A 12,105-nucleotide genomic window follows, 5' to 3' on the forward strand; every position below is an offset into this window, starting at 1 on the left:
ATTCAGGAGGGACACACTTGGTAGGATAGATGACGTGTGAAGTCCACATGGAAATGTCTGTGGAGATGTCCAGTGAGTAATAAAAAGACAGACCTAAGGATGAGGGAGAGAAACTGGGAGTGCGGATATATACTTGGGAATCATTCATATCAGTGGCAACTGAAGACACAATGATAGATGAGACCATTTGGGGAGTCTTACAGAGAAGAAAGAGAAGTGGAACATTGGGGGGCACTGGCAGGGAAGGCATGAGCAATAGTGGAGGAATTCTCAAGGGCTGGACAAGGTAGAGTCCGAGAGGGCAGAGTACAGGAGACAACCCTGTAGTGGTGCCTAGAGGAAGCCATGGACTGAGTTGGGAGCAAATCCAGAGCTCCCAGAAGATAAGCAAGACTACCTTGCACTCGAAGCACAGCTCTCCGCTTACCAAAACCCATGAAGTATTTGCTAACTGAATTAGTGTCAAAATGCCCTCATCCTGGTTTATGGCAGATTTATCCCACTCTTGCTACTGGAGTTCTGAAAACACAGGGAACCTTAGTGAGCTGAGGTGAGAATTCACAGCAGAGTCAGGATTTTTTTTTAAAGTGAAGAATAAGCTAAAAAATAAAACCTGACACTGTCTGGAAGTTCCAGAAGTCTCCCTGTTGCACCTCAACTGTTCTGTGAGCTCCTGTGTCACCACTCTGGGGCGTCATGGTGAATGTGAACACCGAGATGGCTATATGTATGTGTGTGTGTGTGTGTGTGAGAGAGAGAGATGGCTGGGGTGGGGGGGTGTAGGGGGGTGGCTGCTTGGGGACTCTTCTGTTGAGCCTAGCCTGAGACCCACTGATGGGCTTATCCAGGTAGGAAGATGTTGAGGATAAGTGTGGAAGACTTGTGCACTATGAGGAAAGGGAGCAGGAAGCTGGGACCAGCCCCACAACCTGACAGAAGACTAAGAGAGAGGGATCCAGCCCTCTGGGCAGGGGCCAGCCCTGCGGAGTCTAAGTGAACTTGCATAGGCATGTGTGTATGTGTATGAAAAGGAGAGAGAAAAGGGGCAGAGAGGACACTATCTCTGGAAACTGGAATATAGTCTCTCATGCCTGAGTGAGAGCCTGGGGCTCTCCCCAGGGAACCCAGTGACTCAATATATTGAAATGTAGGTGTGGGAGCTAGATATCCTTGGGGGGCCTTGAGGGGCTGTTGAAGAAGGCTCCTGGTCTCCTCGGAGGCTGGGCCTCCCCTTGCAGGGGGCTCACAGAAAGTCAAACAGCCCGAAATTCTTGGCTGCTCCAGGCCCAGGAAAAATTGGGGATGGGAAAAAAAGAAAGAAAGAAATATTTCAGGCCCAGAGGTGAGATGAGCCTGTTAGTTAGTAGGGTTAGGGATCCGAAGGAACCAGCACACAGACCAAACATGGCAAGGAAGGGGCGACAGATAAAGAAGAGATGTTCCCTGGACCCCACTAGCAGCTCAGGCAACTTAAGGGCCCTCGGGGCTTCTGGACAGGGCTGGGCGCAGGCAGGGAACTTTACTCGAAATGGCTGCAGCTCTAGGTTGTGAGGACTGAGGCAGCAGGCAATGGGACAGTTAGAGGGTCAGATGCAGTGAATTTGGGGGCAGAGGGGAGGGAAGCAATGTTGTTGGACCAAGTCAAGAGATTTGCACACATGCTTGGGGGCGGTGAGGTTAAGAGAGAGATGATACAGCTGCAATAATGGTGAAAGGGAACTGAGGGAGGAAAGGGCATGAGGGATTCGGCAGGCTTCCAAGGACACTGATAGGGTTAGCATCTAAAGTGTGTCGGCAGGAGGATGGGAAAGGCGCGGGGGGGGTAGGTTAAGGGCAGCACCAGCAAGTCTAGTCAACTTGGTGACTGCAGAATCCTGCGGAATCCTGCATAGCGGTTAGTGGACATAGGGCACAAACCGTGGCCAGAGGCAGGTTAGGGGATGCAGAGGCAGTTGGTGGGTGCGCCCCGCGCTCAGTGCGCCCCTGGATTTAGTTCCGTTTATTGCCCTTTCAGGTACCAGACAAAGTAAAAAAAGACGGGTGGTGAGAGGGACTCAGGCGGCTGGGGTAAGGGTAAGATGGAAGTGGGGGAAGGGCCCTGCTCACATCACATCCACAAAGAACTCACTGGGGTTTCCCATGGCCATGCGGAAGGACTGTCTGCTGGCGGTCAGTTCAGGGGGCACAGAGGCCAGGTCGCGGCCTGGGGGGGCCCCTGGGGGCCCCATGGCCGTAGGCGGCGGGGGCATCATCAGCATTGGGGGGCCATAGAGCGGGGGCACGCCGGGGGGCCCGTAGCTCGGGTGCGTGTGGTGGCTGCGCAGGCTGCTGGCCAGAGAGTGGTGGCTGCGGTGGCTGTGTTCACTGGCTGCTGGGCCTGAGCGCTCGCTGGGTGCCCGCTCCCGCGGTCCCCGCAGGCTGCTGCGTGTCGTGTGGTCCGACTCACTGCCGCTGCCACCCGACTTCGAGTCCCCAGCCTTCGGGTCCTTCTCCTTCCGCCTGTCACTGCCACTGCGGTTAGAACCGCTGCTCCGACTGCCTGTAGGGGACGAGCAGGGACAACGGGGTGGAGGGCATTCAGAGCTTGCGGCAAGTCCATCGTCCTCCCTGCTCTGTGGTTTCCCTCTGACTTACCTTCACTGTGCTGGCTACTGGCGCTGCCCCCACCATAGCTGTAGCCCAGCTCTGGGAATCCAGGGTGTGGGTTGTAGGGGTGTGGGGGAGGTGGGTACTGGTAAGGGAAGGCCATGGGCCAAGGAGCGGCCCCAGGGTGCGGCAAAGGGGCCAGTGTGTCTTGGTCGGAGGCGCCACTGGAACCGTCATGGTCATGGAGGGACAGGTTGGCCATGTCTGGGGAGGGGAAGGGGAAGACTGGGTGAGCAGAGTCTATCCCCTGCTACCATACCCCTTAATCAGGATAGAAGAGGGCTTTCTAGCCTAGGTCAAGTGGGTAGACTTTGGATGACAACAGAGCACTGGCAGGTTCTGGTCAGAATGGGAAGGGACACCGACCAAGGATCTCATCCTTCCTTCAGGCCCCTTTGCCACCCCCGAGATGCTGGGAAGGGAGACACAGCCCTAGGGGAAATCTGCTTCAGGGAGGTCCTCAGTCACCATTTCAGACTCTAGGCCAAATCCTGGAACCAAACTCCCAAGACCTTGGAAGTCCTCACCAAGCTTCTGGCACTTTCTCCTCCTTGCTTAGTGGGCTAGAAGAAGGGGTAAAATTCTGGCTCTTTTCTTTGTCTTCACTCAGAGGATAAGAGGTTGGAGATGTGAAAAGTTGAAATACTAGACAGCCACTTACATTTCATTCGGCACACTGTCTAAAAAATCTAAACTGGTTGACTTCTATCGACCCTATGGGACAGAGCAGAACTGCCCCCATGGGGTTTCCAAGGCTAGAAATCTTTACAGAAATAGCTTTCTCCTTTAATCCCATGGAGCAGAGTGCAGCCGGCGAGTTTGAACCCCCAACCTTTTGCTTAGCAGCCAAGTGCTTAACCATTACCAGGGACTCCTGTGAGACACAAGATAAAGCACTGTATCTCATGCAAATGGTTTCCCAAAGCCTGGTCATACAGCTATTGTTGTTACTATTGTTAAGTGCCATCAAGTTGGTTCCGACTCATAGCGACCATGTAGAGAGTTTCTAAGGAGTAGCTAGTGCGTTTGAAACGCCGACTTTGTGGTTTGCAGTCCAGTGCTAATCCCACAGTGCCACACCAGAAGTCCAAGAAAGGTATTAGGCACATGTTTTCCAAATGAGGAAATGAGAGGTTAAATGACCAACCTGAGGTTAACTCCCAACTATAGCCAAAACAGAAGCTGAAGTATGGCTTTGCTTCTTCTTACTGTCTTGATGAAGTCATTAGTTAGGAACAGGGCAAAATGTAGCCCTTCTCCCTTATCTGGTAGTGGTGGTAGTTGAAAGAGAGAACCATGGCTCCTCATTTGTACTCTCCACCCCATTCCCAGACATGCCTGGCTCTTCATTGTATTTGTCTCACTTATTTCATGACTCTGACTCCCCTAAGAAGACCGTGCAAGGCTTAAGGGCAAGTCTGTCCTCAAATGCTAGAGTATGAAGGGCACAAGGAGCCACTAGGACCTGCCTGGGACATCCCTTGCTCACACACCATCTGTAGCAAGTCTCAGAGCCCCAAGGGAACTATATGAGGGGGATTCAAAACGTTTGTTGAAAAAATGGAATTTTTCCACAAATGTTTTGAAAACCCGTCATAATTGACCTGTAGGATAAGCTCTTTCTTCTAAACCCTGAGAGGAGCCAGACCAGTCTTCCAGAGCAGCAGAGGTCAGAAGGGATTATGAAGGGGCTGAGGCAACTTGTGGAGTTGGCCAGCCATCATCTTTCTAAGAGGCCCTACCTAGTTTGTGGGGGAGGGTGAGAAGGATGCCCAAAGAGCTGGTGACTACTTCAGCCTTCAGACTGTTGTCCTGAGGAGAGTAACTATCATAGTTCCAGCTAAAGAAATCATGGCCAACGAAAAGAAAAAGACCTATTCTGTCAGCATCTTCCTGAGCAGGACCTTTGGTGTCCTTGGTCTATGGATGAGAGAGACCCAGGAGGCTTCAAGAAAGGAACAATGTTTCCTGAGCGAAAACCATAGCTTCCCTGAGAAACTATATGTCCCTGGAGGCTTAGGGCCAAGGTTGACTTCTGTTAGTGATGACAATATCAATGATAACAATAACCATATATCATGGACTCTAAGAGGCTTATTGATTGAGTGAAAGATGTGACCCAATTTCACAGAAATTGAAATGCAAAGAAAAAAATGTACATCAAATACATCAACAACGGCAAGGTTTAAAGACACTTATTTTGGGCTGAACACTGTATTCAAAATTATATTATCCTCAAAACAGCCCTATGAGGTGAGTTCTACAATGGCAGATCTTACAGATCAAGAAACGAAGGCACCGAGAAGCTGTGTCTCTTACCCATGTACACACAGTAAGGGTGGAGTTAGACTGAACAGTCTAAAATTCTGTATATCTATCTCTGCTGGAGGTTCAGTAGTTGGAAAATATAGTCCTGGTGATAGAAATGATGCTGGAGATTGCATGAATGAATTTTATTAGACTAGTAACTTACTCATTGCAACCTTTTTCAACAACATAAAGAGTAACTATACATGTGGACCTCAGCAGATGGAGTACACAGGAATCAAACTGACTACACTGTCTGGGAAGAGATGATAGAGAAATTCTGAAACCTTGATGATGGATCTTGACTAAAAGCAGAGAATATCACAAAGATGTTTCTTTGTACTTCATTGACTATGCAAAAGCATTTGGCTGTGTGGATCATAACAAACTAAGGATAACATTGCAAACAATGGGTATTCTAGAACTTAATTGTTCTCATGAGGGACCTTTACAGAGACCAACAGGCAGTCGTTCAAACAGAATGAGGGAATCCTGAATAGTTTAAAATTAGGAAAGGTATACTCCAAGGTTGTATTCTTTTACAATACTTATTCAATCTGTATGTGAGCAAATAATCCAAGAAACTGGATTATATGAAGAAGAATATGGCATCAAGATTGAAGAAAGACTCATTAACTACCTGTGAAATACAGATGACACAACCTTGCTTGCTGAAAGCAAAGAGAACTTGAAATACTGATGAATATCAAAGACTACAGTCTTCAGCATAGATTGCACCTCAATGTAAAAAAAAAAAAAAAAACAAAACCAAATCTTCACCACTTGACCAATAAAACACATCATGATAAACTGAGAAAAGAATGAAGTTACCAAAGACTTCATTTTGCTTGGGTCCACAATTAACATTCATGGAAGCAGCGGTCAAGAAATCAAATGAAGTACTGCATTAGGCAAATCAGCAAAAGACTTTTTACAAGTGTTGAAAGAGCAGAGATAACAGTTTAAGGACTAAGGTATGCTTGACCCAAGCTATGGTATTTTCAATCTCCTTATATGCATATGAAAGTTGGACAACGAATAAGGAAAACTACAGAAGAATTGGTGTATTTAATTATTGTGTTAGTGAAGAATTTTGAAAGTACTATGGACTACCAGAAGAACAAACAAATCTGTTTTAGAAGTATAACCAGAATGCTGTTTAGAAGCCAGGATGGTGAGACATGTTGTCAAAAGGGATCAGTCCCTGGAGAAAGACATCATCTTGGTAAAAGTGGAGTGTTACTGAAAAAGAGGAAGATACCCTCACACAAGATGGGCAGACAAAGTGGCAGCAACAATGGGCTCAAACATAACAATTCTAAGGATGGCACAGGACTAGGTAGTGTTTCGTTCTGTTGTGCATAGGGTTGCTATGAGTTGGAAGTGACTCAACGGTACCTAACAACAACAATATCGCTTCTCTGTGGGAGAAGGTGGAAATGTTGAGAGCGAGGGACTCACCCCTCTACCCAGGGAATTCTGATCTTCAGGAACAGCCAATCTAGCTCACAGAACCTAACTGAAGTATTTCAAGAGTTAATCTTTATACTTTAGTCAGAACTTTGGGACTTAGAGAAAATGGGTCTCAGTTTCCAGCCCTGAGCAAAGCTGTTCTGTCTTTGGAGACTCCCCACTCCAAGAGGTGTCTTCAGGCTTCTAAGGAGAAGGAAGGTTCCCTGTGCACCAGTCCTGCTTAAGAAACCCTCATTGGCTGTGCATTCTCTAGGGATCAAACTCCTGGGTTTAGTTGGCAGAGTCTTCTGCAACCTTGTCCTACAGCTTCTCCACCTTTGTTCTGCCACATTACACCCCCTCAGGGGTTCGAGGAGGCTGTGAACTTGGGGTCTCCAGCCTGCCCTAGGTCCTGTCCTGGTGGAACCTGGTTGGTACTGGGAACCTAGCTAGAGGCCAAGGGTAGGAACTCTGGCCTTGCTGAGACAAAGTTTCTTTAGCACCACATACAAGGGAGTGGAGGGAGAGCACAGGGTGAGACCTGGGGCAGACTATGTAACATCTACAGGTCTCGGTTTCATCATCTGGGAACACGGACCTCAGCTCTACCTTTAGGGAGAAGGTTGGGAATATTGAATAAGACAGTGCTTTATAGTAACCAGCATGGTGGCCAGCACTTCAAAAATGCCAGCCCCAAGAGGGGAACATAGGGCAGATGAAGAAGCTGGACCGGACTCTGCTTTCACTGTATAACTCTCAGGTCATGAGCTGGGCCCCCCACTCTGCTGCCCCTGCATGCAGGTTCCCTGGGCACCTCCCCACTCCCAGACAGGAGACAGGATAAGGAGATGGCGGAGGCACATACTGCCGCAGAGGTCACCGAAGATGTAGTAGCATTGCTCAGAGAAGGTGATCTTGTTGACAGTGTGGCGGATGAAACCTGCTTTCAGCAGATTGCTGGCATATTTTCGGGCCTCCCGCCGGTCAGTGAAGCCTTCCACGTTGTGGTACAGCCAGTCCACCACATCTGAGCCTGGAGGCAATGCTGTCACTTGAGAGGCCCACCTGACTTGGGTTCACTGAGCCTCACAGAAGCCATGAGGCTGGGACTGGTTCCAGAATCGTTGGGCCCCCAGCCTGCCCCACCTTATCACTCCCCACCTCCATCCTTCACCCTCTAAGGGGACACTCTCACCAATGAAAGCATTGGGGATGGTAATCTTGAGCCACATGCGGTCACGGACCTCCAGTCCGGATTCCGGGGAGGCCATGGCTTTTACAATGGCAGCCATGTCACTGTGGATGGACAGGTGGAAGTCATCTAGGCCTGGGGGGTGGGAAGCAGAATAGTGAAGCCAAAGGGGACTTTGGATAAGATATACAAGAGTTTGCATACCTAAAAATGATGGCATTAATGCTAGGCAAATTGCTAACTACTTGGACAGTAAGTTCCCCTACCATAGCTACTTCACAAGATGTTTGAAGAGAGAATTCAATAATGTAAAGTGCTTTCACAGTATGTATGTGTGTGTGTTATGATAATAAAAGAGGAAGCTGTTCATTGAATACCTCCTTTATGTCATACGTTGTGATTTCACTATTTCTTTTATTAAACCTCCTAAGAACCTGGTAAAATGAATATCATTTATTTTACAAGAGGAAACTGAGGCTCCCTGGGTATTCAACATAAGTTCCGAAGCCAACACTACTTAATAAGTGTTGAGGTGTCTACTGAGGAAACTGCAGTGTGAGTGAGCTGGAATGAACAGAGTCCCCACCCCAGGTTCCTCTGAAACTCTAGCAAGAGCCTCTGTGTAAGCCCCTACAGTTTTTGCCTCCCAGCCCTACCTGCCAGGCTGGACACTCACGTTCTGTGTCAGGGATGGAGCTGGTGATGGAGGAGCTGGTGGAGGTGATGGTGCTCAGGGAGGGGCTCATGCCGTAGGCAGGGAAGGTGCCAGTCATGGCTGCAGTGTGGGAGACCCAGGCTGCCGGGTCAATGGGCCGGATAGGTTCACCTTCAGAAAGGACGAAGAGTCACAGGCTGCTCACCCTGCTCGCTGCTGGGCCCCACAGGGTAGGTGGGGGAGTTCAGGGTGACTGAGAAAAGAAAGACAGAGCTCACATATGCCAAGTACCAACTTGAGTCCCCCTCTACTTACTTCTGGGCAGTGTGAAGCAACCACGTGGACTTGGGTCCCAGCACTTGGCTACAGTCAGGGTGATGGGCCTGAAAGCAAGGTGTCCCTAGTGAGGGCAGGATGTGTGGAGGCCAAAGCCCCTTTCCTCAGCCAGAAATTCCTGCCCCCTCCTCTTCAATGTCCATCCATACCCTGGTTTGTGCACAATCTCACGCAATACCCGGACTGCGTCGTCATTACTCATGTTCTCAAAGTTGATCTCATTTACCTGGGAAGGACATGTGACTAAGCTTAAAGGGTTGGGGGAGCTGTGCTTTGTGGATCAAAGAGTCATTCCCTCAGTAAGGAGGAGCCGCTGCATGAGTAAGACACAGCGGTGGGACATTCCCTATTCACACCACCACTCAGTGTGGGCAATGGTACCTGTAAGAGCATATCTCCTGGTTCGATGCGGCCATCAGCAGCCACGGCCCCACCCTTCATTATAGAGCCGATGTAGATGCCTCCATCACCACGCTCGTTGCTTTGGCCCACAATGGAGATGCCCAAGAAGTTATACTTTTCTACAAGGAGTAACAAGACCTTGAGAAGGAAGCAAGGTTCCTACCCAAATTCCTACCCATTATAGAAAATAAGGTCTCTATGACTGGCAACAGTTTTTTGATTATTTCTTTTTTAAGTATAAAAGAAGTAGAAAGGGACGAGAACAGGCATTTATTGAACCCTGAATTGGGTATTCTGTTAAGTATACTCAAACACTGTTGTTTTTAAGTGCCAATGAGTTGGTTCTGACCCATAATAACCCTGTATAGGGTTTCCGAGGAGCACTTGCTGAGCTTGAACTGCTGACTTTGCAGTTCAAACTGACTTTTCAGTCTAGCGCATTAACCCGCAGCACCACACTAGGTGTGCTCCATTTAATCTTCGCTGGCTGTGAGGTAGGGACTTTTAGTCTCATTTTACAGAGCAGATAACTGAGGTTCCGGTATTTAAAATTACTTTTCTAAGCCAGCAAGTATCAGAGCCAGGATTCAAACTCAGATTTAAATTCCAAAATTAGGGCTCTTTCTACCACACCCAATTGTCTCCTAAGTGGGCACCTAAAGCATCACTCAGAAAACAAGGATACAATAGCTGAATTGTGATGAGAAGGTGGGTGTGGTGTAACATACTCCAGAATCACTTCCTCCAGCCAGCCTTCCCTGATGCCATTCACGGCTTCAGCAGCTCTCTGTGCTCATCTGTCGGAGCACTGATTACCAGATACTGAAATGATCAGTTTCTGGTTTTGTAGACAGATCCTTGAAGGCAGAGGATATAATACATGCCTCTCTGAGCTTCTTGAGTTTTCCCAGTACCTGACAAACAGTAGGTTCTTCAGAGTATTGTTTCAATAGACTCACCCATGTTGAGTGTGACTGTGATGATGTTGAGTGACATCGTGGAGTCCGTGATACTGCTGAAGGATGAGGACTAGAAGAGACAGAGGCCCTGAGTAGTAGGTGGGGGCTTGTTGGAACTCACTGTTCCCAACTAGCGCTTCAAGGTGAGCCCTTGGCACCCAGGCTTCAAGGTTCTACACACTGAGCCGAGGGGAAGAGATCTAGGGGAGAACAAGCCCTGGCCCTGTCTGGGCTGGGCTCACAGTCTGCTCCCACCTATCCCTAGCGTCCCAGGCCCATACCCGCTCAATCCGTGAAACCTTCTGCTTTCGCCGCCGCCGCTTGTGTCTTCTCATCAGGCGTGAGGCACTGCTCTGCTCCGTGGAGCTGCTGAACCTATGGGGCCCACAGTCGTTCCCCACCAGGCTGGCCCAGCACTGCCCCACAAGAGGCACTGCAGGGCCCAGGGCCCTAGCACAAAGCCCACAGCCCTCCTGGGGACCCAGCCTCCTCAGGGTTCAGGGCTCCTCAGGGGGTCACCTGCCCCAGAGTACCCATGAAACTAAAGCCCCACCTGCTGGTGGAGTCATCCTCGTCTGAATCAAAGAAGCTGGTGGTCTCCAACTCGCTGCTCATAAGGGTGGATGAACTATCATAACCCCCTGGTTCTCGCCGCCGCTCCCCCTTTGAAGTTCCATTTATCCGGGTTGCTGCAGGGGTGTAGGCAGCTGGGTTCAAACAGTATCCGATAAAGGAGGGAGGGGCAGAGAGGGGGCAGGCCCAGGGCTGCAATGGGGCTAGAAGTATCCAGAGCTCAGGCAGTAAGAGCAAAGAGACAAGGAACTGAGTGGAAGCTGTGGGAATTGTGGGGCTGGGGCAGGCTGGGCTCAGGAAAGACGCACTGTGCTCAGGGCCGTCCCTCCTGCGTGGTCGCTCCCTCTGGGCAGACACCAAGGAGTCCGTTTCTGTGTCATTGTCCAGATTCTCCTGGCTGCCCCCACCAGCATGAGGGCTGCAGGGAAGAGAGAGGACTTGGTGGGGGAGGGGGTAGGCTGGGGGCTCCCTCCCCCAGCCCTGAACTGAGCTGATGAGGCCCTCCCCCATGGGTCCTCTCCACCCTCAGGTCACACTCACTGGAAGGATGGGGGCCGGGAGTCCCCAATGCCTCCTGTGCGCTCCATGGGTGGTGGCAGCTCGGAAGGGTTGTCTGCACAGAAAGGCGCTGGCTCTGGGTGAGAGCCCTCAGCTGATACCAGCTAATGGGGAGGAAATACATAGATAGTATGATACAGGGACAGTAGAGAGAAAGGGGATAGTTGGTTTCTTGTGGGGCATGAGGGGGTTGCCTGGGGAGACGGAAGCAGCTGAGGTGAGGACCCGCCCTAATGTTGGGTTAGTGAGCAGGATTGGGGTGGAGCACAGGGTTAGTAATCTAAGGCAAGTGCCAGGGGGGATCCTGAGCCAAAGCGTTTATGGAGCATTTTGTGCCCATTGTGTGGTTCTGTCTCTACCTTTCCCCTCCACCTACCGCTCTTCCTTTTTGCACTGAGGCTATAGGGTCTGGGGAGTGGGAACAAGTTTGTTAGAAGACGAAAGAAAAATCCAGATACTGAGCAGAAAATCATCCAGGACCCAGCTACAGTCTCAGCGAACCTTTCCTCCCTCCAACCCCCAGAGGGAAGTAGGTGAAGGCAAAGCCGGGGAGGGCTCCTTACCCAGGACACCACCCGGCCATTGAAGCAGGGCAGCTTGGCATTGTCGTCAGAGATCTCCTCCTTCACCACTCTGCAGGGAAGTGAGGGGGCGGGGAGGAGCCATTCAAAAAGAGCTTTCTGGGGTAGAAATGGAGGTGTCCTCACAATCTCAATTCTTAGCGACTCTTCCACCCCCAATTGAGACTCAAACCACTAGCAGGAGCCTATACAAATGGGAGCAGGGGTGGAGGTGACCCTCGGACAGCTTTCCAGCATTATCAGTAAGACCCTAACCCTGCCCAGGCCAGCTATCTTTCTGGGGCTTCCTCTCCAACATCAGGGGCTTGCAAATGATCACTGACAAACTGCTGTTCCCCTTGAGTACACCCACTCCCCAGGATCTCCAGAATCCCCTCCCCAACACATCTCTCCTGGACTCTCTTCTCCTCTGACTTTTCCTTCTCAGTCATCCTTCTGAGAGGT

The 12,105-nt window shown here is 50.1% G+C and overlaps 1 protein-coding gene across 2 annotated transcripts; it reads right to left on the bottom strand.

The window, feature by feature from the left end:
- Window positions 1-1,936: 1,936 nt before the first annotated feature.
- Window positions 1,937-11,712, bottom strand: DVL3 (dishevelled segment polarity protein 3). Of its 2 annotated transcripts, none has more exons than XM_006869798.1 (14): window positions 11,644-11,712; window positions 11,063-11,184; window positions 10,831-10,940; window positions 10,503-10,638; window positions 10,231-10,324; window positions 9,950-10,019; window positions 8,970-9,109; window positions 8,738-8,814; window positions 8,568-8,635; window positions 8,274-8,423; window positions 7,601-7,732; window positions 7,271-7,438; window positions 2,635-2,850; window positions 1,937-2,539 (listed from the first exon to the last, which is right to left on the bottom strand). In XM_006869798.1, the coding sequence occupies exons 2-14, from the start codon at window positions 11,107-11,109 to the stop codon at window positions 2,103-2,105; spliced, it is 1,845 nt and encodes a 614-aa protein (XP_006869860.1). In that variant the 5' UTR covers window positions 11,110-11,184; window positions 11,644-11,712; the 3' UTR covers window positions 1,937-2,102. The 2 variants fall into 2 exon arrangements, with proteins under 2 accessions (XP_006869860.1, XP_006869861.1); XM_006869799.1 differs by having other exon boundaries at window positions 1,988-2,539; window positions 8,274-8,372.
- Between the last annotated feature and the right edge of the window lie 393 nt (window positions 11,713-12,105).

Source organism: Chrysochloris asiatica, unplaced genomic scaffold (assembly GCF_000296735.1).
Source record: "Chrysochloris asiatica unplaced genomic scaffold, ChrAsi1.0 scaffold00135, whole genome shotgun sequence".
Lineage (NCBI taxonomy): Eukaryota > Metazoa > Chordata > Mammalia > Afrosoricida > Chrysochloridae > Chrysochloris > Chrysochloris asiatica.

Bases quoted from the DNA above. Each gene is read 5' to 3' on its own strand.
- DVL3 (XM_006869798.1), bottom strand. From the start codon at position 11,109: ATGGAGCGCACAGGAGGCATTGGGGACTCCCGGCCCCCATCCTTCCA. The intron at 8,424-8,567 runs GTAAGTAGAGGG...TCCTTTCTGAAG, and splicing joins TTGCTTCACACTGCCCAGAA to GTGAACCTATCCGGCCCATT. The intron at 2,540-2,634 runs GTAAGTCAGAGG...CGTCCCCTACAG, and splicing joins CAGTAGCCAGCACAGTGAAG to GCAGTCGGAGCAGCGGTTCT.